The 26,527-nt window shown below is 38.1% G+C and overlaps 2 protein-coding genes across 4 annotated transcripts in view; one reads left to right on the top strand and one right to left on the bottom strand.

Moving 5' to 3' along the window:
* Positions 1-479: 479 nt before the first annotated feature.
* Positions 480-22,730, bottom strand: LOC114031419 (proto-oncogene Mas). 3 transcript variants are annotated; one of them, XM_027846487.1, is made up of 2 exons: positions 22,547-22,730; positions 480-1,918 (listed from the first exon to the last, which is right to left on the bottom strand). In XM_027846487.1, exon 2 carries the CDS (start codon positions 1,848-1,850, stop codon positions 873-875), a length of 978 nt encoding a protein of 325 aa, XP_027702288.1. In that variant the 5' UTR covers positions 1,851-1,918; positions 22,547-22,730; the 3' UTR covers positions 480-872. The 3 variants fall into 3 exon arrangements, with proteins under 3 accessions (XP_027702288.1, XP_027702290.1, XP_027702289.1); XM_027846489.1 differs by lacking the exon at positions 22,547-22,730 and adding an exon at positions 19,765-19,787; XM_027846488.1 differs by lacking the exon at positions 22,547-22,730 and adding an exon at positions 13,001-13,261.
* The window catches only part of LOC114031418 (mas-related G-protein coupled receptor member H-like), a 41,260-nt gene continuing 25,232 nt past the window's right edge, over positions 10,500-26,527 (top strand). Inside the window, exon 1 of the mRNA XM_027846486.1 lies at positions 10,500-10,629. The gene's annotated coding sequence lies outside the window, so the exon portion shown is untranslated. The remainder of the gene's footprint in view (positions 10,630-26,527) is intronic.

Below are 26,527 nucleotides of genomic sequence, written 5' to 3'. Positions count from 1 at the left end.
AATCAAGATTTCTTCCAAAAGAAGCCACAAAGTTCCGTCTTCTTCCTCTGAGAGTAATTGGGGGGGAGGAAGTGCATACCCCAATCGTTTTCCCCCGAATCTTATCATTGTGGAAACTCCCAGTGTGGAAAGTCCTTCCACCAGCAGAGATCAACAACTCATTTGTAACTTAATAGTCTTAGATGATTGATTGCCTGGGACAGTGAGAGGTTAAGTGATTTGCCCATGTTCACACAACTAGAATATGTCAGAGATAGGACTTAAACCCAGGCTTTCTCAGTCCTAAGGCCATCCATTTATCTATTACATCATGCTACCCTAAGATTATTGCCTAACGTATCAAGAGTTATCAGTTCAAGATTGCAGAAGCTGCACAGGATTTCAATAGAGATATACTTCTCCATTGGATTTAAGTGCTATAAGGGAAAAAAAATTTATTATAAATAAAATTTTTAAAATAATAAAGAATGTGCACATGATAAAGCTGGGTTTTTTAAGTCTTTTTTTTCTTTTACTATTGTAAAAGAATCCAAGTTCCAACATATCCTTCTGCTATTTTTCTGGGAATATTTGTAAATGTTTCAATTGTAACTCTTTTTTACAGCTCCTTGGGGGTAACGCTGTCACAAAACTTTAGAGGAAAGAGAAGGTGTTGTGGTGGGTAAATTAATACAGGCCTGACGCAGGTGTAGGCAGTTCCAGAAGCTACGTACATGGTACCAATCCAACCATACACCTGCATCTGGTAAGGACACCTGCTATGCCATACTTAGAATGGGCTTAAAAAGCATTCCAGGGATTGTCCAGGAAATATCTGCTTCCCCAGCAGCAACTTCAAGCAGCATAAATCCCCATGATTAAATTCCTGAGCTTCAGACCACAGTCTCAGCAGCACTAGCATCAGGGTTGTCTTCTTGGCGTCTTAGTTGCATCTCATCTTTGAAAGCCCTGTTCAGTACTACCTTTAAGGACTCCTTAAATGGTTTCTTCTTACTGCTGCCCACAAAGAAGTAAATAAAAGGGTTTGCACTGCTATTGATGGTAGAGAAGAGAAGGGAAATATGGTGCATGTTCCCAAACGTCGACCAGTACTCATAGTACAGGAGGTAAAGAAGTCTCATGGGCATAGCAAAAATGAGGAAGATGATAATGGTGACCATGATGACTATGTAGAGCTTGGAGGAATGAGAGGTCCAGCTATTCCTTCGGATCTTCACCACCAGGATCACACTGGACACCACCATGAGAGGCGTGAACACGAGGAAGCTCAAGATGGAGATGAAGATAATCACGGCTCTGCAGTCACTCTGGGAGTGGCCCTTTCTTCCAATGTCAATGCACATGACATGCTCCATTGTGGTCACCAAGCAAGAAAGAGCCCAGAGCAGGCCACAGACACAAGCAGACTGATGTTTAGGGCGGTGACATCGGTACCAGATGGGGTACAGGACTGAGAGACAACGTTCCACACTGATGGCTGTTAGGAGGTAGAGGCCAGTGTTGTAGCCAAACAGAAAGGTCACTGATAATGTGACAATGGTATAATAATACCCAGAAGATAGCTCATAATCTAGAGCATAGTCAACTGACAAAATAAAGATACAAAAGAGCAGAGAGATGTCGGCAATAGACAGGTGGGTGATGTAGACTGTGAAGGGGTTTCTCCTCATCCGAAAACAGAGAAACCACAGGAGAATTCCATTTTCAACAAAGCCCAGTGGGGAGATACTCAAGATGACCCAGTGCACAATTGGGATTTTCCGATCCACATCTCCTGTAGATGTGTTCCTGTTGGTGGAAGTGTTCCCTAGAGTTTCAGGGATAAATGATGTGAGGTTTGCTTCATCCATGAGGAAGTCTTAGAGCAGGGCTTCTTTTCTGTGAATGGGTCCAAAAATATGCCATGCAATCAGTGAGTCTGAACAGGAGAGAGAAATTCAATATGAATAGTTATAACATGTATGCTATAAACCTTTTTAAAGAGAGGCAATACAATTTCTTTCTGAGAATGGCAGTGATGTGGAAGGCCAATCTGGTGACCTTTCATGATCCCCATTTTCTCTGGAATTCTATATTAACATATTTAATCAGGGCCAGAAGGAGCATAGTAAAAACACCAAGTTGCCCAGCATGGTGGCACATACCTACAATCCCTGCTACTGGGGAGGCTGAAGCTGAACTTGGGGGTTCTGAGCTGCAATAGGCTAAGATGATCCAATGTCCATACTGTATGGCAACAATATGGTAGTAAGTCCTTGGCAGGGGTGATGGAGCTGGGGGGCGGGGTGGGAGGAAGAGAGCACATGGGGAAAGGGAGAAATCAGGCTGCTTTAGAAAGGGCAAACCAATTCAGGTCAGAAACAAAACAGGCCAGAGTTCCTATATTAATCAGCAGTGGGATGAGTGACCATTGCAAAAGAAAAAAAAAAAAGAAAGAAAAAGCACTAGGTTGAGAACTGTTCAGTTCCTAGCCAAAATTTTCTGTCTAGCTCTGAGAAAGTCAATTGTCTACAGAGAAGCACAAAAAGACTCACATGAATTGATATAGAATCAGCAAAATAAAACTCATGAAGACTACAACAATATAAATTGAAAGAATGGAAAAAGAAAAAAAGAAAAAAGGAAGGACGGAAGGAAAGAAAGGAGGAAGGGAGGGAGGAAGTAACTGAATGCTAAGTATAATAGCCAAACTTGGCTGGGAGGAAATGATGAGAAAATGCACCTCCATCTCTTCATTGAAGAGGAGGTGGTGGAACTATGGCTGTGGAACATTACAAATATTCTCAGACTCAACTGATATACAGGTTAGTTTTGCAGAAAATGTTTCAATTTTTTTCTCTTTTTGTCTCTGTTAAGGAGATAGTGCTCTGGGCAGTAGAAGAGGGGATCTATTTGGAAATGAAGTTGATATAAAGACAAAAATATATCAATCAATACAACATAAAAAAAAAAGAAAAGAAAGTCAAGTCACCTTCCTATATCTCATTTCTTCTGCCTTTATAACTGAGATGAACTCAACTGACCTCACAAAACATAAGTCAAAAGTAATACTCAATAAGGAGGGAGTACACAGTAAAATTGTTTTTTCTTTCCAAATGTAAGCTATTTTATTAATGCTTAAGAAAGCTAGTATACTAAAAACAAACCAAGCTAGAAGAAAAAAATCACAGAAAAGAAAATCAGCTAAAAGCACTTAGATATGAAATATCCCTTATGAAGGCACCTAGTCGAGCTGGTTATTGTATTCAAACATACTTCCTAGGTAACATATGGTAAGTGTAAGCAGAATATATTTTCAGAAATATATAACATATAGATGAAAACATCCAAGAGAACAAAACAAGAACACTGCTGATAGACATTTAACAAAGAATTAACCTGGAAGCAATGATAGAAAAGAAGGCTGTCAACACACAGCCATTTAGGAGGCTTGACCCTTACTTTAATCTTAGAAGATGGTTATTTGTAAGCCTCTATGTTGAACTAGTGCTTTAATAAATGTATGGAGATCAGTGATTTTGTGGCTGACAGGAAAAACACAATAAAAACAAGAATACTGAACAAAAGAATCAACTCTGGAGTCAGAAGGCCTGAGTTCACATTTGTCTCTAACACTTAGTATCTGTATTACCTTAAGCAAGTCTCTTAACCTCCCTAAGACTCTGAGGCTTCCTTATCTATAAAATAGATGGATTGGGCTAGATGGTCTCAGAAGTTCCTTCCTCGAGGCTCTAGATCCAGGTTCTATAATCTAGAGCAGAGATTGCTAGCTGTGCTGGCTATGCCTAACTCCTTCTCTCTTGCCCCAGGTTGATTTACAAAGAGACCAGGAGCATTATGGAGGCTATGAAAAACATGTCACCCCAGCTCCACACACCTCGAAGTTTTACTGAGTGTGATCTTTAGGATGCTTTGAAGACACATAGAGCAATGGTCAAGGGTATAAAAAGGACTGAAAAAATTTTCTAATCACAAGTCAGAGAGAAGACTGAAATCATTAAGTCTGAGCCTCTTCCCTTGACTCATGGTATGATTAAGTGTTAATCTTGTGAAAGTATAACTCTACAAATGGCACAACGTACAGTGTTGATGTACCAAATTTTAGGAGCGGCTATGGTAACCTCTCAAAGCTGTCAAATCAAGCTCAGGGTACAATTCTCAAAGTAATTTGTTTCTTGCGTATTTAAAAAAAAACTTTTATCTTTATGATGTACTAGATGTCCTTATATACATTTTATTACATTTAATATTTTTTGACAAACTTACTTTAGTAGGACTAGGAAAGGTGTGACCCCTTTGTTCATAAAATTGGCTCTTGAACTAAGTCAGCTTAAGGGCCAATTTCTTAACACAATTACTTTTTCCTCTTTTAACATAATGTTGTCAATATTATCCTTATAATAATGATAACTAACATTTAGATAATGCTTTAAGGTTTGCAAAGCACTTTACATATATTAAATTATTTGAGCCTCATAACAATCTTACAAGCTACTATAATACTATATATGATAAATAAGGACCAAATATATAATAATATTGTAAGTATTATTTTACAGCTAAGAAAATTAAGATTTAGAGAAATGTGATAACACATGGGAATGCAGTTAGGTGGTACAGTGGATACAATACAGGGCCTGGAGTCAGGAAGACCTGAGCTCAAATTTAGCCTCAGACACTTATGAACACTGTGATTCTGGGCAAGTCACTTCATCCTTTTTACCTCAGTTTCCTCGTCTATAAAATGAGCTGGAGAAGGAAATGGCAACCACTCCAGTATCTTTGCCAAGGAAACCCCAATTGGGGTCATAGTCATACACAACTGAAACAACTGAAAAATAACAACAAACTCAGCTTATAAGTATGAGAGGCAAGATTCAAACCCAGATATCCCTTATTCCAAATCTAGCACTCTATCCCCTATGCAACACTACCATATTATCCTTTTTATTCATTAAGAAACATATAATCATTGTATAACATTTAATGATAAACACCATTTCTGTCAATCTTTTATCTTTAAATTTTTTCACATAAACCCTAAGTATAACTTCTTTAAATATTTTGTATATCCAAATACAACTTTGTTTTGTCTTTATTTTTAAAGTCTTTAAAATGTATGGAATAATTAATTTTTTATAAAATTATAATGAAATACAGCTTTTGATAAGTCTGAACCTCGGTACCGGTTTTACTTTTTTTTAATGTAACTCTTAATAACTTAAATAGAAAACTATTAGGTTAAAAAGTAGGCTCTAAGTTAACCCTAACCTTCATTTTACAGATGTGGAAACTGAAACCCAGAGAGGTTGCAACTTTCATAAATCACACAATAATAATAGCTATCACACATACACGTGTATATACATATATCACTTTAACATTTGCACAGAATTTCACATGTTATCTTATTTGAGCTTCAGCACAACCCTAAGAGGTAGGTGCTATTATTATCCCCATTTTGCAAATGAGAAAACTGAGGTTGAGACAAGTTAAGTGAGATTAAGTCCAGGTTTACTGAGTAAGAGTCTGAGAAAAGATCTGAATTCAGGTTTTTTTGACTTCAAATTCAACACTCTATCTGCTGTACCACTTAGCTGCCCTGTCACTTGTACAACTACTAAGTGACAGAGGAGTGATGGAATGTTTTTAAATATTTAGAAAGCTAGCATGTAAAAGGAGTATTATATTTGTTTTATTTGGCCCTAGAGGGGAGAACTTGGAGCAATAGGGAGGAAGCTACACAGAGGCTTGATGTAAGGAAAAACTTTCTAACAATTAAAGCTATCAGAGAGTAGCACGGCCTGCCTGGTAAATAATGGTTTCTTCTTTCCTGGAGGTCTTTGAGCAAAGGTTGATGGTCATTTGTAGGGTTGGTGATAGAGTGAATTCTTGTTCAGGTACCAATTGAGCTAAATACCCTCTACATGTTCCATTCGCTTCTGAAAATGAGCCTGTCTTGTTGTTGTTGTTCATCCTTCATTTCATCGGGTGATGTCTTGACTTGCTCACGAATGGGATGTAAGTGAGGCAAAGTTGCACAACATCATTAGCCTTACTTTCTCTTCCTGAGTCAAAGTCCAGTGGCAGGATAAAAGTCAAAATGATTGTTGATAGCTCGGAATGCAATGGATGACCTTGGCGTCTTCAATGTCTGACCAAGCTCCAAGAAACTAATATACTTAATAAGATCACCCATTCCCTTGTAAGACAACACTTGTATTGGGCTGAAATCTCTCTATAACATCTACCATTCCTTCTAGATATTTCTTCCAGGGTCAGACAGAACACTTCTAATACTTCTTCCAAAACAGCCCTTCAGATGAGAGGCTAACCCACCATACACTCATCCACCTTACACCTAAGTCTTTTCCATTCTAGGATTAAAAAAAAAAACCCTTTTTACGGAGCAGCTAGGCAGTGCAGTGATAGAGCTCTGGCCTTGGAGTCAGGAGGACCTGAATTCAAATCCAGCTTCAGACATTTGACACATACTACCTGTGTGATCCTGGGCAAGTCACTTAACCCTGACTGCCTCACCAAAAAAGAAAAAGGAAAAAACAAACAAACAACAAAGTTCCCCTTTTCTCATATGACACTGTTGGCGTGATCTTGAGGACTAGACCAAAATACTCTGGCTACACTCCTCTGGACACCCTTCAAGTTTCAAAATGACATTCCTCAAACCCAACATTAGATTGCCAATGTGATATGACTAGGACAGATTACAACCTGATTATAACCTCCCATGTTCCAGATGCAATGCCCCCTCATAATTCTTGTATTAAGTCATTCCCCATCAGGGATGTGCTAGATCCAGGTTGAATAGGCAAGAGGTGGTTGCTAAATTTTCAATGTGAACATTTACACCTCAGAAATTGGCAAACACTACAAATAAGGGCTTGACTTACTGTTCTTTTAACTTAACAAGATTTAATAAAGTGACAGAGAAAATGTTAATGATGCAGATTAAATTAAAAAATTTTTTCCCAGAGAGTGGATTATTAAAAATTCATCAATATACCATTGTCTCAGATCCTTATGAAATGGAAATGGCAAAGAATAAGCAGTAAACTAAAGAAATAATTAATGTCCCATGATGCTCCAGCATTTCTAGAGAGGTAGCATACTCATCCCGCTTCCTTAAAGTTTCTTGAACCTAATCAAGGAAAGGAAGAAGAAATGGGAAAGAGGAAGAAACAAATGAAGCATCCTTCACTATTCCTGAGTCACCAGTCAGCATCTGACTTAACTATCAATCAATATCAAGCCTAATAAGTATAGCTCAGTCCATCAAGCTTTGTATAGGAACCAATTAAAGCCATCCCAGATTGACCTCATATCATGATAGTCTGATAGCATTAACAGCTTTGCTGGACAATGACATTACTGGAAAAGGGGACAGGAAACTGAAAGAATGAATTGCCTGTTGTTAAAATACCAGATTATGACTAAATGTAGGAGTGATCTGATAATGAACCTGATAATGATAATGAATCTTATAATGAACAGCAACGCTGTCTGCTTCAAGAACCAGTCAGTCGCATTCAGAGAGCAGACCCACTCAAAATGCCCCTGGAGGAACCAATATTAAAAAAAAAAAACCTACTTGCATAAATTTAGGAACAATCATTAATTAAAATAATTCTCTAATGTGTGAATCAGAGATTCAGCCAATTTGTCACATGCCTACGACTAGAATACAGATTAAAATCCTTTTATAACAACTCTCCCTTCTTACAGGCTCTGCAATTTCTGTTGCTGTAGAGTTTTATTTGAATAAGTATGCTAGAAAGCACATTCCCATTACATAGGACCTAGAGACGAATGGAAGGCCAAATTTAAGGAGGCTGAGGAATTTAGGTTGTGACTGAATTATAGAGATGTAGGGAGCTGAAGTATACATTTTTTCTGCCTGCCACATAGTATAACTCAGTTACAAAAAAGTTCTCAATCACAGTACAGAGAAGTGATAGGGACCAAAGAATCTGGTACACAGGATTAGTCATTGTAGGGCAGCTAGGTGGTACAGTGGATAGAGTGCCAGGCTTGGAGTCAGGAAGACTCATCTTCCTGAGTTCAAATCTGCCCTCAGACACTTATTAGCTACATGATCCTGGGCAAGTCACTAAACCCTGTCTGCCTCAGTTTCCTCATCTGTAAAATGGGCTGGAGAAGGAAAATGGCAAACTGCTCCAGTCTCTTTGCCAAGAAAACCCCAAATAAGGTCACAAAGAGTCACAAACTACTCAAACAAAACAAAACAAAACAAACAAAAAAACCCCAACTGAACACATTTGTTATTGTAGAGATGAGATTCAAACACAGGTCCCTCCTGAACTCAGACTGAGTGTGACTTCTACCACACTACTCAGTGAACTAGCTCACCAGAATAATCCTTTTAGGTGAGTACACTAAAAAAAGAGTAAGATAGCATCTGCCCCCAGAAAACAAGAAGAATGAATCTCATTTCATCTGCCCCTCATCAAGTCTGAGCTTAAGCAATCTCTTAGAAACGTAGAGCGCTGGGGGAAAAGCAGGTGGTTTATTTGTTAAGACTTCCATAGTTTCTTCCTGAAAATTCCTCTTCCTCTTTCATACAGTCCTTGGTGTCTCTGAACAAGGATAAATTAATTCATGCTATGGTATTAGTAACTCCAAAAGCTACTTCTCCTAAGGATATCTGCATTTTAAACCAGGACCACAGGGCAGCTAGGTGGCACAGTGGATAGAGCTCTGGCCTTGGAGTCAGGAAGACCTGAGTTCAAGTGTGGCCTCAGACATTTGACATTTACTAGCTGTGTGACCCTGGGCAAGTCACCTAACCCTGACTGCCTCACCAAAAAGGCAAATAAACAAACAAAAAAAATCAGGACCACCAAGCTTTTAAGAGGGGGGATTCTTAACACACACACACAAATATTCATATTAATGGTAGAATTCTAGGCAACATGACACCTGGTTAGGAGGGATGATTTTGGACTAAGGGAACCTTTTTGGCCCTCAAATAATATATAGTCAGCTACCTTTTGTGTATTAAGGCTGATTCTTCTTAGGGCCTAATTCTACCCAGGCTATGGAGTACATGTCCTTGTTTGGGTAATTTAGTCTTTCCTTTTCATTTCATCCCTGATAACATGGAGATAATACTTCTGAAGACATATTTCTCAGAGTAGTTTTAAGAAAACATAAAGACATGGGGCAGCCAGGTGGCGCAGTGGATACAGCTCTGGCCTTGGAGTCAGGAGAATCTGAGTTCAAATCTGGCCTCAGACACTTGACACTTACTAGCTGTGTGACCCTGGGCAAGTCACTTAACCCTGATTGCCTCACCAAAAAAAATACAAAGACATACCATGACAAGGGAATAACTCAGCAAACTGAGATATACATCTGTAATGTAATAGTATTGGTCTCTAAAAAACAAATGAATATGAGGAATTGCAGAGAAACATGGGAGGATTTGTATGAACTGATATAGGGCAGAACTAAGCAGAGCCATGAGTATCATATGCACAGTGACTAATAACGTAAATACAAATAACACAAAAAGGCAAGAGAACACAGGTTAACTGCAATGTCCACTGATGAAACACAATTCTTTGGGGAAAGAGGTAGAGCAGAATGTTGCATGAACTGCTAGACACGGTCATTTTTTTTCAGCTGGTTTGGAATAATTGATTTTATTACAAGTCAGAGTATAATGGGGGGGTATATCAGCAAATGACTGTGCTATTAAAAAATTGATAAAATTTTGTAAAAATAATAGAATGAAAACATTTTTTAAAAGATGAAAGAAGAGAGATTATAGAGCACTTTGCCAATGTATGAGTCTGCGTGTGTGTGTGTGTATATATATGTATGTGTATATATATATATATATATATATATATGAAATTCCAGGTTATGAAAATTATTCGATATGCAGGGAAGTTAGGTATGAATATTTCTTTTAAAACTAAAGTTTGATCGGGTTGTGCCCTGGCAGATGTGTAGGCTATATTTACTTTTCAGCCAGAAAGAAACTAAAAGGGGAAACAAGAAAGAGTAGACAAAACTAGTGAAAATAATTCAAGTGAAAGTCTCTCTAAAGTTTGCTGTTGTTGCTGTTTTCCGTGGAGACTGAAGAAGCTAGCTACTCCCCTCCAATACTTCCACGCTACTGACCTCCCAAATCCCATGCTGCCTCAGGATCCTCATTTAACACACCAAACCAAACCAAATGAAAACAGTTCGAGAGGGGCGCTCCAGAAACCTGTCTCCAGTTCTTGGACCTAACCCTATAATGTCAACCTCTTATTCTTAACTCCCATGCTGTGCACTGAATGGCCTAAATCAGCCCCAGGCACCCTGCCCAGTCAGCATCACTAAGATGCCTACATTCAAGATTAAGACTCAGAAACTTCTTTTATCAGAAACTTTGTCCTCAATGATTGCTTTTCTGATTCTTTCAACCACAGAGCTAGTGCTGATGCCTTGTGTCTGAAAGCAGAGAGAGATGCCGAGCAAACTCTGCTCTTCTTTGATCATCCGTTTAGAGCTGGACGGGAGCCTAGAAATCACAGGTTCACAAATCGAGAACTGGAAGAAACCTCAGAAGCCATTTTGTCCAGTCCCCTCATTTTAAAGGTCAGTGACTTGCCCAAGGTCATACTGGTGGTGCATGAACTCATCTCCAATCCAAATTCAATACTCTTCCTCACACATCACACTCTCTCCCTCACATGTGCTATTGCACACTTTGTTCAAGTCAACACTCCAAAATTTTCCCTAGTAATATCATTGAGGGATGGGGAGGCAAAGGGAGCAACAGTTCTCTCCCAACCCCCAACCCCGAATCAGTCCAAACACCTGGCCAGAAAGGAATTATTTAGAAAGCCGCTTTTACAACTTGAGACTCCACCAACCAAGATTTAATCTTAAGACCTTCACCTCCTGACCTGGATCAACGAGAAGTTGCCTAATGGCAATTTTCAAGGAAGGTTGGGGAAGGTATAAAACATCTGACCCAAAACAACTAACACTTAAGGACAAAGCACTCCAAAATAACAGTGTGAAACTGAGAGAGCTTACTGACAACACACACCCAACAAGCAAACATCTCATACGTGACGGAGTGACCAGCACAGAAGCAGTTCTCTGAATGGTAGTTTTTCTTTTTTTCTCTGGTTAAAAAAAAGACAACACCTGAATGATTAAAATAGGAGGAGAGACTTACTAATGTTATCCTCATGGGAGGGTCCAGAGATTCCCATGGGAAGGATCCTCTTCAGCATTCTGGGGCATCCATCCAGAGGGTGCAGATTTCCCCTCCTCCCCACCCTTCAGTCAGAGGATCTCCAACCTCAGCCTCTTCTTGAAGTGTGGCTGGAGCCTCCTTTCTCTACTGAAATAAAGGGCTGCTCTCCCACGACTGAAAATATTTGCGATGTGCCAAGCAGATGGTCCCACGCTTATCAGCAGAAGCTATGCTTCCAATGGCATCATTCAGTGACACATCTGAGGGAAAATCTTCACACTAAACTGCAGTAGGTATGAAGGAGAGAGTGACATATGAAAATGGACCTGCTTCAAACCCCAGTGAGGGCCAGCTGGGGACCAATCGCTATGATATGAAATACGAAGGGATAAATGACCTAATAACATGTTAATAGGAAGGGCAAAATTCAACAGGAGAAAAACAGCTCCTTCCCATCTCTCTTTTCTGGCTACCATATGCACAATGCAGTCTGTAAGAGCAAAGTGCCCCATTGGACAAATACTAGGAAAACCACTTAGTTAGCTAAGAGGTAGGAGATAGCAGTTAAGGCTATATCAGGGTGCTCTGAGCATTCTCCTATCTACCTAATTCTGGAAACTTCTTCCTGGGAGCAAACACTAAAGTCAGAATTCAGATCTCTTCCTACACAATCAGAAAACTAAGGTCTCTTCACTTAAATGTAAGTTTTTCTCCTTTTCCTATCACCTTCCCTCTGCCAATATACTAAATGGCAACTAGACCCAATTCAAATCCCCTTGAGGGTGATGGGTAGAATATCAGAGCACTTTTGTCTCAGAGCAAATAATAAGAAGGGCCAGAATCATAATAAATGGCCAAAAAAAGATAATTTCTCCTTTTTCCTTCTATCTTCAAACCGATCATAAGCCAGTGGACAAAGTCAACAGCATGAGAAGCAGCACATGACCTAGAGAATGGATCAGATATAAAAAAGGGGAGAAGGGAAGTCCACATTCTATGGTAAACAAATATCTATGAAATCACTTTTCTTCAGTTTGTTTTCCATAATAATCAAGACCAAACACACACAAAAGAATGGGAAGACAGACCTGCTATTCTGGTCTTCCTATAGAAAGAAGGAAATAAAAAAAGGAAAAGCCAGCCCCTAAAATCGCTCAACCCCAAGCCCAAATTGGGGAACTCCAAATGCCTCCGAACCTGCCTGTGTCACATAGAGTCAAAATTAGCCAAGTCAGTCCCACAAACTCATGGAACACACTTCTGGTACCTGATTCTTATTCCTCCAGGTAAGTGAGAGTCCTGTCCACTGGAGCAGTTGGCATTTCTCAGAGAAAATGCAGAAACTGAACATGGGGAATCATCAAAACAAGGCAAGCTACAAGACAAAAGGGAAGACTCCCGAATGCAGATAGGGACGAGACAGACACATATGACACTCACATACATATACGCAGAGGACAATGAGGATACAATAAAAATAACAGGCAAATTGGCAATGATATGGGGGGGCAGTTACAAAAAATAAGAAGAGACACTGAAGGCAGGGAAGAACAAAGAGAGGGGAAATGAGAAAGAAAGACAGAAAGAACTTCCCTGCTTTCTTGCTTTTCATTTAATTATTTTTCAGGGCATGAAAGACCATCCAGATTTTGTGAAAGATTCATTCTGTTCCTCTTGGGGCTGTGAAACCCTAGGCAGAGCTTACAACTGCAAGAGTGCCTATGATGTCATTATTTAAGTCAACAGAACTGATCGACTTACCAGTTTGCTCTACCAACTCTTAAAAGAACAGAAGAGTCTGTCCATACTGGCAGCAGAGATTGGTTAGTACAATCCTAGCCAGAGGGTGAAAGAGGAAAAGACCAGCTGGAAGCTGGAGTGGCAACCCGGTTAAGAGGAGAGAGTGACCAATAGTAAGCAATGGAAACTCTGGGTGAAATGAATCTCTTTTTTTCTTTCCCTCCCTTCTTGAGTGGGTAGTAGAAGGTGACAATTGTTTTTGTGACTAATTGGCACCACTAGTTAGGCAGGAACTGTTACAGATGGAACTTGAGTTTCATTTGTGGTAGATAATGATTTATACTTAGGGAGAATACAGCAATTCTGTAAAAATAAAACTGCCAGCATTTAAGCTACAAATAGGTTGGCTATTTCTGTGCTTGAATTGTCTTTGTGAGTAATCATCTTTCTCAGTGAGGGGTGGAAACGAGTGGTAGGAAAGGGAGAGCAAAAAGAAAGGCCAAGAGAGTCAAGGAGAGTTTGTGGAAAAGAGCAATCTGTGTTCCCCTGCATTCCAGTGTGATGGGACCAAAACTGTAACTAAGATGAGGTCACTGGGGCTTTGGCTCAGGACAATGAATTAGCGGGTACTCCCAAAATTGGAAGTTTCTCAGTAGGCAGAAGTAACAGAGATCAGCATTTATTTAGCAAGAATGGGCCAGACCCATGATTTTATTGGTTTAGGAAGCTCCCATTGAAGAACTTCCAATGCCAGCGCAGATTGGCACCTTCCTAGCAATTTAAAGCCTCAGATAATTGCTTAGGAGTACTGAGATGTTAACTGATTTACCCAAAATTTAACAGCCTGTATATGGCAGTGGTTGGACTTGAACCCAAGTCTTCTGCCTCCAAGACCTACTCATTATCCCCACTGAATCATTTAGCAGTTAAGCTGGAACTGAACAAGAATAACTTGTCAAAATAAGAATCAAAAAATGCAGGACTAGGCTCTGCTTCACTCTGCTCAATTGACGGCATGCTTTGCATCTCTCACCCGGGTGACCACTTGTTCCACTCGCCCTGACAAACTTCCAGATAGAGGCCTCTTTAGATATAGGACAGGAGGGATGTTCTCTCTCTCTCTCTCTCTCTCACTCACACACACACACACACACTATACACATCTACAAGCAATGTTGATCCTTCCAATGCTGTCTAGCAAAAGAAAGAGCAAATATGGTGAGCACTGCCTAAGATAAAGGGGATTATGGAAGTAGCCTTATGAGCTATCATTGGCAAAGCCATTCATAAGTGGGGAACAGGAGGGCCATTTACCCTGGGTCTCCAACTAGGCTTTAAATTTAGCAAGTTAAGAACTATCACTGTTTAACTAAAGGGTCAGAACATTTGGATAGACTCCTCAGGCTTCATGGCAATTTTGATATTGCACAACAGCTAAATTTTAACCTCAATAATTACAGTAATACAACTGAATGGAGAAAAAGTTGGTAAAGCATTTGATAAAAATTTTAGATAAATTCTTGCTATACCTAGATAGAATTATCTTTCTCACTAATCTTTATTTTTAAATGGAATTTTATAGACATGTTTTGCTTTTATCTTACCTTTCTTATAAAGAATAAAAATTGAAAAAAATTTGAGAAAATTAACCAACATATTTAAAAAAATCTAATATTATAGGCAGTGTTCCACATCTGTGGTCTCATAACACTTATTTAAAGTTTTTAAATTAATTTATTTTTTATTTTGAACTTGCATACAAAAAGAACATTTCCATATATACAAATTTGAACACAAAAGAGGAATTTTAATGAAACCATGAATCTCCATTTGATATTGCTTGCTTTTGTTTTTTTAAAGTATATAATAAACAACGTACATTCTTTTCAAAACTTTTCTATTTGTCTGTTTTTTCCTTCTAGAGTTCTTCTGTTCTTTCATGTGTATTTTAAGCAATGACCCTAAATTTGGGAGGATGTCACTATTACTAACCCTTTCCTCCCTCTCAATACCTCCCCCAATGTAATTTTTAAAAAACAAGAGAAATGGAAAAAAAAAAGCCCACCTTTTTTTAAACAAATAAGAATAATTAAGGAAAGCTAAACCACACAGTGGCCATGTCTAATAATGTGCATAATGGAATCCAACCCAGCTCTTGGAGGAGACAGGTAACACGTCTCATTGTGGGTCCTCTGAAGACAAAATTGGTCTTTGCATCATCATTGCTTTGCAGGTTAAGTTATTCTTGGTGATAAGTCCATGTCTTTTGTCTTTTAGAATATTTTTGTCATCCTGTCCTATATCTAAAGAGGCCTCTATCTAGAAGTTTTTCAGGGCGAGTGGAACAAGTGGTAATCTGGGTGAGAGATACGAAATCTTTTAGAAGATTTTTGCTCATTTACTGTAGAAGTTGCCAGATTTTGTGTGATCCTGACTGGTTCCTTGGTACTTGAACTGCCTCTTTCTGAATGTTTGCAATATTTTTTCTTTCATATGGGAGCTCTGGATTTTGGCTATGACATTCATGGAACCTTTCCTTTTGGGGTTCCTTCAGGAGGTTATTGATAAATGCTTTTCATCTTTACTTTGCCCTAAGGTTCTAATAGATCTGGGTAGATTTCATTTGTGATTTCTTGGAATACAGTGCCCAGACTTTTTAAAAATAATTGTTTTCAAAAAGTCCAATGATTCTTAAATTATTTCTCCTTAACCTTTTTTCTCAGTCAGTTGATTTTGATATCAGATTTCTTACATTTTCTTCTATTTTTAAAATATTTAAATTTTGTTCTAATATTTGTCTTATGGGAAGAATTTATATAGCACCTACTATGTGTCAGACACTGTGCTAAGTGCTTTACAAATATTATTTTATTTGATCATGGAGTCATTGATTTCAAAAAGTGCGTATCTTGGATAAGGCTGACCTTTTTTCCCCCTTCTAAATCAGACTACTTATTCTCTTAGTTCTTTCCTCGAGAGTTTTTATTTCATTTTTTAATCTCTTATTTCATTTCTTCTAGGTATTCATGGACTCCTTGTAGAAAATCCATTTTTCCCTATTTCTCTGCTTATAGTTGTTACAGATTTACTCTCTTTTATTGGGGGAGGGGGGTGGGAGAGGCAGAGAGGGATAGCTATAATTTTTGATACTGGCTCATGTCATCTTTGTCTTACTCATCTTTTCAACTTTAGTTCCTGAAGAGGGTCTTTGTTCCAGGACCAAGCTCTATACCTTCCCATGTTTTTGTTTAGAATGGACATCCTCACTTAGTTTCCTTCTGGATCACCTCACTTTGTTATAGAAAGGTTAGAGAGGTTGAATACTCCAGCATTTGACTCATAAAACAACAGTGATTGCAGTTATCCATGCTGGTGAGGACAATAACTAAAGGGCAAAAGATTACAGACTAGGAGGCCAATAAAACAGAATTTAAGAGATAGAAGGAACATTACAAATTAGTATGATCTCTTTTTCAAAAAGGTGATTGTCTCCAGAGTTAATGTTAAGCAGAGTGTAGCCTCATGGTGCATGACAACTAATTTAGTCACAATTTGGTATGGTGGAAATAACCCAAATGACTTGGCTTCAAATCCTGCATCTGCTACTTGTTGCTGGTTTATCTTATCTGTAAAATTAAGGGACTGAGTTTGATGATTTCTAAGGTTGCTTCTAACACTAAATTTATGGTCTTACGAACTCGTGACTATAAACTGTTTCAGGTTTCACTCTAACAACCTTTGTCTGGCTCCTTCAGGCAATGATTTTTTTGTCCTGTTCACTTATCTTAATATTAATTTAGAGCACTAATGGGTATCGTTGGTAAGGATCAAAAACATACCAATTCCTACTTCATGGTCAGCATTTTGTCCAGTCTGAGGCCTTCCAGTGTCCAAGTTCCCAGAATCCCAGAATTTGAGAACTTCAGCAGACATTTAGTCTAGCCAATAGCAAGAAAGAGAACTCTAATATAAAATGCCTGACAAGCAGTCATTCAGCCTTGCTTGAAGACCTCCAATGAAGGGAAAATAACTCCCAAAGCAGTCTATTCTGCTTTTGGTTGTCTCTAATTGATTAAAAAAAAACAACTTTCCCTCTGATATCAAGCCTAAATTGATGTCTTTGTAACTTTCATGCATTATTCCCGATTTTGCTCTCTGGGATCAAACAAAATAAATTTATTCCTTTTTTCACATGAAAGCCCTTTACATATTTGTTCAAATGAACCCATTTCTTTTTTTGACAGGTATAACAGGGAAATCATTTCATATTGTTTACATGCATTTCAGCACTTGACAAAGTCACTCAGGCTATTCTTGTGGGAAAAAAAATGGAGCTATGGGAGCTACATCAGTGGTCTCCAAATTCTTCTGATCATGCACTTGTGCATACCTGCTGGATGAGGAAAGAAGCAGAATTTTCACAGTGTCACCTATGCTGCTACTGTAGATACAGTAGCAGTTAGATACAGAGTAGCAGTTAATGTTTTAACTACCCTAAGAGGTTGAACTCCAAATAGGAGCAAGTTGAAAGCTTGCCTAGGAGTGGGAGGAGGTCAAAGAGGGGACTACTGGGCCACAATGAGAAAAAGGTAAGTGTGATTATGATGGAGACAAGTTCCATGACTGGCTATCTCAGGAAGGGTAGGATGCAACCCATCTTTCCACATTCTGAATGGTTGATCACACACTCTTCGGGGTCATGCCCCCACTTTGGAAACCACTAGGTTAGATGAAAGTATGATTATAAATGGATCTAGAACTGGTTAGCTGATCTGCCTCAAAGAGTAACCACCCCAGTGTTCACTGAACCTCGTTCTGGCCAGTCACAACTCATTCTGGGCACAAAATACTCACACAGAAAGCCAAACTGGATAAGCAGGATGAAAGATATGAGACATGGAAGCCCACATGATGTCTCTACGTAAGGAGCTGAATGTTTCAATGAGGAGAAGAATCTTATCTGTTACTTACAAAAATGTAGGAGCCTAGAAGTCATCTTGGAAGGTCCATCAAGTGTTAAGCAAAAGATGGAAGATGCTAAGAAAAAAACAGCAGATGGGCACGAAAACAGAGAGAAAACTGAAACCAAGCTAAGTGATCTATAACAATGTGCTGTCTCCGTTGGGAAAGTTCTTAATTCCTAACGCTTTACAAGGTGGAAGCAAAGTTTTTAATTTGAAAAATGAAAGGAGACTAATACTAATACTTGGCTGAGATTAGTACTAGATCAATCACAAGTCTATTAAGAAGTATTTTAAATCAGCAAAAAGGAGATACAACCATTGCATCCCATACAATTGAGTCTGATGCTTTGTTCTCTTCTAAGATCCTGAACTCCCCATAGAAAGCTTGTTCCCTTGTGAAGATGGTTTTTGGCAAAGCCATTTCTGGACTTGATACAGTAAGAGAAGAACCATGCAAAGACAGCACACTAATACAATCCCTGAGAAACTACTTGACACTATGGATGTCAAATATCCAAGGAAGATGAAATTGAAACAGAGGAAGGAAGGGAGAATTAACCAGCCTTCCAACTTTTGGCTTCCTCATTCTAGAATTTACACAGAAGTCCATTTGCCATCCTTGCTGTCCCCCAAATCATTTTTGTTTATGATTTAGGACAGGTTTATGTTACTTCTATTTGGACTTCTACATTTCTATATATGAAATATGTAGAAATATATGTATATATTCCTGAAATAGAGGAAAGGGGAATTAACCAGCCTTCCAATTTGTCTGCCTCATTCTAGAATTTACACAGTAGCCCATTTACCATTCTTGTTGTCCCCCAAATCATTTTTGTTTATGATTTAGGACAGGTTTATGTTACTTCTACTTGAATTTCTATATTTCTATATGTAAAACATACATAGAAATATATTCCTGAAACAGAGTAAAGGAGAATTAACCAGTCTTCCAACTTTTTGCCTCATCCTAGAATTTACACAGCAGCTCATTTGCCATCCTTGCTATCCCCCAAATCATTTTTGTTTATGATTCAGGAAAGGTTTATACTATTTCTATTTGGATTTCTATATTTCTAAATGTTATACATATAGAAATATATGTTTATATATGAAAAACCATGTGGTTTTTATGTTTAATATTGGGGAATAAAGCCAGTTAATATTTCGGAAATCTAATGTGGCCAATATAGAGAAGTGGAGTTCTCAGACACATTTCAAATGTTTGATTTTCTCCTTGTAGAGGAGGGAGAAGGAATTAGAAGGAAGGTAGATTAAGGAAGAAATTAGTCCTAAGAAAAGCAAACTCTAAGGATGTACAAAAATATTTATAGTTCTTTTTAAGGTGGCAAAGAATGGGAGTCTGAGGGGTACCCATAAATTGGGGAATCAATGAACAAGTTATGTCATATAAATGTGACGGACTGCTGTTGTGCTGTAAGAAATGATGAAGGGGATGGTTTCACGAAGACCTAGGAAAACCTGTATAAACTGACGCATAGTAAAGTGAACAGAACTAGAGAACAATTCTATGATGATAACAATATGAAAAAGGCAAATAAATTCTAAAAGAATAAGGAACTCTTATCAGCATAATGACCAACTAAGATTCCAGAGGATTAATAATGAAACATGCTGGGGCAGGTAGGTGGCGCAGTGGATAGAGCACTGGCCCTGAAGTCAGGAGGACCTGAGTTCAAATCTGGCCTCAGACCAACACTTGACACTTATCAGCTGTGTGACCCTGGTCAAGTCACTTAACCCCAATTGCCTTAAAAAAAAAAAAAGAAAGAAAAAAAAATAATGAAACATGCTACTCACCTCCTAATAAAGAAGGACTCAGTGTAGAATGAGAAAACACTATGTGAAATTTGTTCTGATTGACTATGTGTTTGTAATGGGTTTGTCTTTCTTTTCTTCTCATTTGGGGGTAGATGGGGAGTGGGGAGAGTGAGAAGGCAGATTTCTGCTGACTGAAAGAAATAAAATATTTAAAAAAATTTTTTTTAAGACAAAATGGTCACTTCCCCACAAGATTCTGATCATCTCTGCTCTGGCAACCAGTTACTTCCTGCTGGTGAGAATCTGACCAGAATAGAACTTCCCCTTCTTGGCTTCTCTGCCGTTTAGCAGAGGAAATTATCATTAAGGCAAATCAAGAAATTATTAGCTGCTCTTCTTTTCGCACAGAAAAAGAGAGAGAGAGATGCAGCAGCTGTCTACATGAACAGAACATTGCAGGCCACAAGCATTTCAGCTCTAAAAGAGGTTTCAAACCTCACCTGACACAGACCTGGCTAAGAATAAGCTCTTGAGAATAGGATGTTGACAAATTGCTATCAGCCTTACAGGCTTTAAGAGCCCTTCTCAGTCACACAGGCTTTTTGCAAAATTCCAGAATTTGAATTGGAAAGGAACCCAGAGGCCATCTAGTCGAACCCCTATGTGAAAGGGAATGCCCACTATAACACACTGGACAAATAGTTGTCCAGCCTATGCCTGAAGATGTCCAAAGAGACAGAACACACCACCTCTCAAGGAAAGCCAGCCCACTTTTGGACAGCTCTCACTGTTAGGAAATATTTTCCTGACATCAAACCTACTAAATGAGCCTTTTCCCCTTTTCCCAGGCATCACTTCTGGTTCTGCTGTTAAGACAAAACAAGTTCTAATCCCCCTTTACCTGCTAGCCCTTGAGAAACGGCTATTATGTTCTCCCATCTCATCCCACCCCCACAGTCTCCCCTTTTCCATGAGAGAAGCAATTCCTTCAACCAAATCTCATGTAACACGGACCCAAGGCCCTTTGCTGAAGATCCCTGACTGCTTTTACTCTGGACATTTAGTTAGTGCTGTGAATGTTGCAAAGCATTTTAGAAATACCATTTCATTTTATGCTCACAACCACCCTGAGAGGTAGGTGCTATTATTATCCCTATTTTACAAATGAGAAAACTGAGGTGGAGAGGTTAAATGAGTTGCCTAAGGTCACAGTGAAGTGTCTGAAGCTGGATTTGAACTCAGGTCTTCAATCCACTGTACCATCATTACTGAACACAGTCCCTGAGATGAGGCACAGAGGGATTATCACCTCCTTATGTCTGAAGACTATGCCTCTCTTAATGTAGTCCGAATCTCATTTGCTTTTTTTGGCTAAAACGTCATACTTCAAACTCATGTTAAGCTTGGAGTCTACAGCACCCCTTCTGAATAACCACTGTTTATCTATGTCTCCCCCATCTTGCATTTGTGAAGTCAATTTTTTCTACTTAAGTGCAAGACTTTAATCCATATTGAATTTCATCTTCTTAGATTCAGCCCAATGTTCTAAGTCTAAGGGTCAGCAAGTCTTTTATGTAAAGGGACAGATAGTAAATATTTGAGACTCTGTGAATCAAAATCAAGGATATTGTGTAGGTTCCTATATAACAAGAGAGAAAACAAGTTTTTACAAATCTCTTATTGATGAAATTCAAAATACAATAGTAATAATTGATTACAATTTTTTTGTAACTCTGGTCTACTAATGAGAAGAATAGAATTCTTTTGGGGGAATAACATTTTATCTATGTTCAAAGTGTTCTCTATCATTAAAATTGATTGCAAATGTTCATCTGTTTATGCTGATCTGTAATGAGATTTTTATATCTTCCATCTTTGAAAATGTCTTTTCACAAAAATGAGTATTGCCAAATATGGATATCAGTCCATGATCATATAATTTTAGTTGAGTATATTCATTGCTTTTAGAGAATTTAGAGAATTCTATTAGATTCTTATCTCGATGTTTGCCTTTTGGCACTGTCATTGTTGAGTCATTTCAGTCATGTCTGACTCTTCATGACCAAATTTGGGGTTTTCTTGGCAAAGATACTGGAGTGGTTTGCCACTTTCTTCTCTAGCTCATTTTGCTTCAGGAAACTGAGGCAAACAGGGTTAAGTGACTTGCCTAAGGTCACACAGTTTGTAAGTGTCTGAAGCCACATTTGAATTCAGGAAGAGGAGTCTTTCTGACTCCAAACCCAGCATTCTATCCACTGCACCTTTTGCCCATTTGGCATGTCATTACACTACAAATTAATTTTCAATTACAAATCAGTCACTTCCAATTGAAGTTTATGTAGACGCTTCTTAATTGCACGGTTAAATAGATATTTTAAAACATAGAAATTCCTTTAGCATTTGCATCAAAGGCCGAAAAACACTACAGGAACTGTAATTTGAGTTTGGAAAATATATTCACCCCAAATTTGTGTGGGAATAGAGATTTCACTTGTTTTAATTTCTGATAGCAAATAAAGCAGCTTGACATTTTGTGATTCAAACTATATTAGCTGTCAAATTGGCTTCACTGTGGCATAACTTTTATATTTAAGTGCTATTTTGCCTTACAATTTTAGTTGATTTCATTAAAAACATTATCATGTCTGCAGCTGGTTCTTTGTAATGACTTTTCCCTTTAAAGATATTCTCTAGCTCTCTCTGGAGAACGACCAAAAATTTCCCCAGAAATGGAAGTTGAGCTTGTTAGTCTATAGTTTGAAAATTATTCTTCTTCCTTTATTTAAAATTAGAACAGCATTTGACCTTCTCCCATTCTTACCTCTCTGACTTTCTGTGATCTTTCCAATATCATTAGTGAGTTCAGCAACAGTATCTGCCAGTTCTTTCACAATGAGAGGACATAGTTCATTGGGCCCAGGAACTTGAATTCATCAAAGTCCTTCTTTATCTTGGGTATCAACTCCCTTCTAGTCATTTTGTTCTGTTATTTCTGGTTTAAGGGTTATTCTCCTTTGTGAGAGAGAAAACAGAAAAAGAATAACAGCTGATTAGCTCTGCTTTCACTGTTGTCATTTTTCATAATTCCAATCACCCCAAGCAACGGTCCAATCCCTTCTTTGATTCTCTTTTTTTCTCTCAATATTGTTGACACAACAACAGCCCTTTTTTTGCCCTTAGCTTCTCTCATTGGTCTTAGCTCATTCTGAACTTTAGTGCTCTTGACACCATTTTTACAAGACTGTGCCACTCTTTAATATTCACCTTTGTTGCCTATCCTTTCTTCTGTTCTTTTCTAAAATTGACCATTTAAAAAATGGTCAATTCCTATGCATCCATATCAGTCTCCAGACAAGTTTGATTTTTATTCCTCAATGGTATTGTGTCTTTATGGAACTATGCCCAAAGGGCAACTAAACTATACATACTCTTTGATCCAGTAATACCACTACTAGGTCTGTATCCTACAGAGATCATAAAAAAGGGAAAAGGACCCACATGTACAAAAATATTTGTAGCAGTTCTTTTTGCAGTGGCAAAGAATTGGAAATTGAAGGGATGCCCATTAATGGGGAATGGCTAAATAAGTTGTGGTATATGAATGTAAGGAAATGCTATTATTCCATAAGAAACGATGAGCAGGGGGCAGTTAAGTGGCACAGTGGATAGAGCACCAGCCCTGGAGTCAGGAAGACCTGAGATTAAATCTGGCCTCAGACCAAATACTTGACACTTACTAGCTGTGTGACCCTGGGCAAGTCACTTAATCCCAATTGTCTTAAAAAAAAAAAAAAGAAAAAAAAGAAAAAGAAAAGAAAAGAAATGATGAGCAGGTGGATTTCAGAAATGCCTGGAAAGACTTACATGAACTGATGCTGAATGAAGTTGACAGAACCAGGAGAACATTGTACACAATAACAGCAACACTGTGCAATCATCAACTATGACAGATTTAGCTCTTGTCAAGCAGTGCAATGATCTAAGACCATTCCAAAAGATTCATGATGGAAAATGCTATCCACATCCAGAGAAAGAACTGATGCAGTCTGAATGCAGATCAAAGCATATTATTTCCACTTTTTTCGTTTTTTTTCATGGTTTTTCCCTTTTTTTCTGTTTCTCCTTTCACAACTTGACTAAGGTGGAAGTATGCTTAACATGATTTACATATACAACCTAAAAAGGAACTGTGTCTAGAATTTTATTCTTTAGAATCTCCCATTCCTCTTGGGCTGACTTCCCCTGAAGTATTTTACTGCATATACTTCATATACCATAGAAGTCTATCTGTGTTCTCTGAACCCTTTGAATTCTGCTTTCTTAAAGTCTACGGAGCATGCCAGGTTGTGTTCAGATTTCCTCTTCTTTACCATAAACTCTATGACTGAATGGTCACTTCCCCCTCAAACTTCCCATCATTTCCACCCCAGCAACCAGTTCCTCCCTGGTAGTTAAAATCATCTCCACAGCAGAATTTCCTATTTTTGAACGATGACATTATCACTAAGTCAAGTTAAGAAGTTATTGGCTGCCCTACTTTTGGCACAGAGAGCTCTTTAGAGCATATCTGGATACTTGAACTCCTATCACTACTATATCATGTCTCTGGGACAGACTTGTGAACTGTTTCCCAAACTCCTCAACTATTTTCTTTTTGTCTAAATCGTCAGTAGTACACTCAAATGACAAAATCACTTCTGTTTCTAATTTCTACCTTTACTCAGACATTCTCCATCATGCTTTTTACCTCTTATTCCTTTTTAGTTTAAAGTCCTTTTGATTAGGTTTGCATGACACCTGGCAATTATTCTTACCAACCTATTTTGGGTCTACTCCATCTATGGCTAGGAATCCATCAACTCTAAACCCAAAACTGTGTTTCAGAAATCTAAATCTCTTTTGCAGACACTACCTTGTTGGTTAGCTGTTTATTTCCCAAATTAATTTTTCTCTTCTATATACCATATTTTCAGTGAGCAAAAAACAGGGAAATGAAAACTACGCCCTTATAATCTTCAAGTTTCTTGACCAAGATTTCATAATTATTTGTAATACTTTTTTAGGTTCCTTCTAAAAGTGTCATGTGTGCTTGTGTGAATCTTCAGAAGTGGTTAATTGTCATCCATTTCATAAGTCTTGGAAGGTTCTTTCTTATGTCTTAGATACATGCCCCAGAAAGACAACAGAATTCTTGATGTCAGAGCCTGACTCAGGCTGGTTCTTTGGTAGTTTTATCAGAAATTTACATTTTACATTATCGGAATGTAACGAGACATTTATAGGTCAACAAGAGAAGGTTGACTTAATCTTTGCACAGAAATGACAAAAAAAGATGTAGTGACTCAGCTAGGTTAGAATCTTTTCCCTTCTATAGAGAAATATATCTGACCAGCAAGTACCTTTCAGGACCTTAGGACAATCACCAAGTCTGAAGGGCCCCAACTCCACATGGTCTGGCCTTTTTATGCAAACTATGAAACTATCAATAGCAAACTACGAAAACAAGACCTGATATCACCAGGAAGCTGCATCATCAACAATGTTTCTTGAGCCTGAAACCCCTTTCCACCTCCCACCCTCACTCCAATTACATCCTGGAACAGCTTTCTTGCCTGTTAGAAAAATAATTAGTCTAACCTGAGGTGGGGGCAGTAGATATTGATCCTATCACATCTGTCTACTGTTAACAGAATGACAAATGGTTGTTTCATAATTTCTGAGCAGAGAGTCATCTATAACTCCTAATTTTCTCTTCTTCCTCTACCCTTGCCTGGATTATCTCTTACCTGGTAGCTTCTGTGGCTCTATTATTCTTAGCAGCACAAGTAGCCTCCTCTTGCTCAAAGCATCCAGCTCTCTCCTCTTTAGGAAGAGCCCCAATTCTGATTTTAACCTTTAATTATACAAGAATCTTTTCCTTCCTTTTTTCTTCTGTGTAATATTCTTGTCACTTGCTACTTTTGGCCAACTAGGCCAATCTTATTCATTGGAGCCTTTGGGCTCATCATCATTTCATTCTTCTCTTCCTTGTAAAACCATTCCTCAACAACATGGTATCTATTAGCTATTATCAGCCAACAAAATTAGGAACAAATTATGTCCAACTCTACTTAAAAAGAGTCTGCATATATGTATTACGCAAAGGAGAACAGAAAGTAAGGGCTATTTATGAAACCACTATTTTCTATTATATAGCTTGCTATATAGATATATGTATATAAATATATATACATGCACACACAATTCAACATGTTACTTTCAAAGTAATCCTATTTGTCTTTTTCCTTCTGAACTTGTTTCTCTCTGTTAATCAGGACCAAATCATTTTGAGGATTATTACTTTGTAATAATATAGTACTAGCGAACTAGTACTGCTAAGTCACTTTTTTTTTCATTATATCCCTCCCTCTATATGAATTCTGTTATTAGTTTTCCTAGCTCCTTAAAGTAATCCTTTAGTAGTTTGACTGGTATGGCACTGAATGAGTAAATTAATTTATGTACTGTTGTTGTTTTATTTGATTTTTTTACTGTTGTCATTTTAATTTTTATCAGCCTACCCAAGAGCAATTAATATACTTCCAATTATTTAGGTGTGTTTTTATTCCCCATAAAGTGTTTTATGGTTGTGTTCATATAGTTCTCATGTGTCTTAACAAATAGTTTCTCGAGTATTTTACACATTTTGCAGTTATTTTGAATGGAATTTCATTTTCTATCTCTTCCTGTTGAGATCAGCACTGATTCAGGCCTTTCAGTCTCTATTTCTCTTTGCCCCAGGGTGTTCTCCAGTCCTTGGGAT

This window comes from Vombatus ursinus, unplaced genomic scaffold (assembly GCF_900497805.2).
Source record: "Vombatus ursinus unplaced genomic scaffold, bare-nosed wombat genome assembly UNPS02015175.1, whole genome shotgun sequence".
Taxonomy (NCBI): domain Eukaryota; kingdom Metazoa; phylum Chordata; class Mammalia; order Diprotodontia; family Vombatidae; genus Vombatus; species Vombatus ursinus.
The sequence above is the reverse complement of the archived record's forward strand: the minus strand, read 5'-3'. Positions and strand labels throughout refer to the sequence as shown.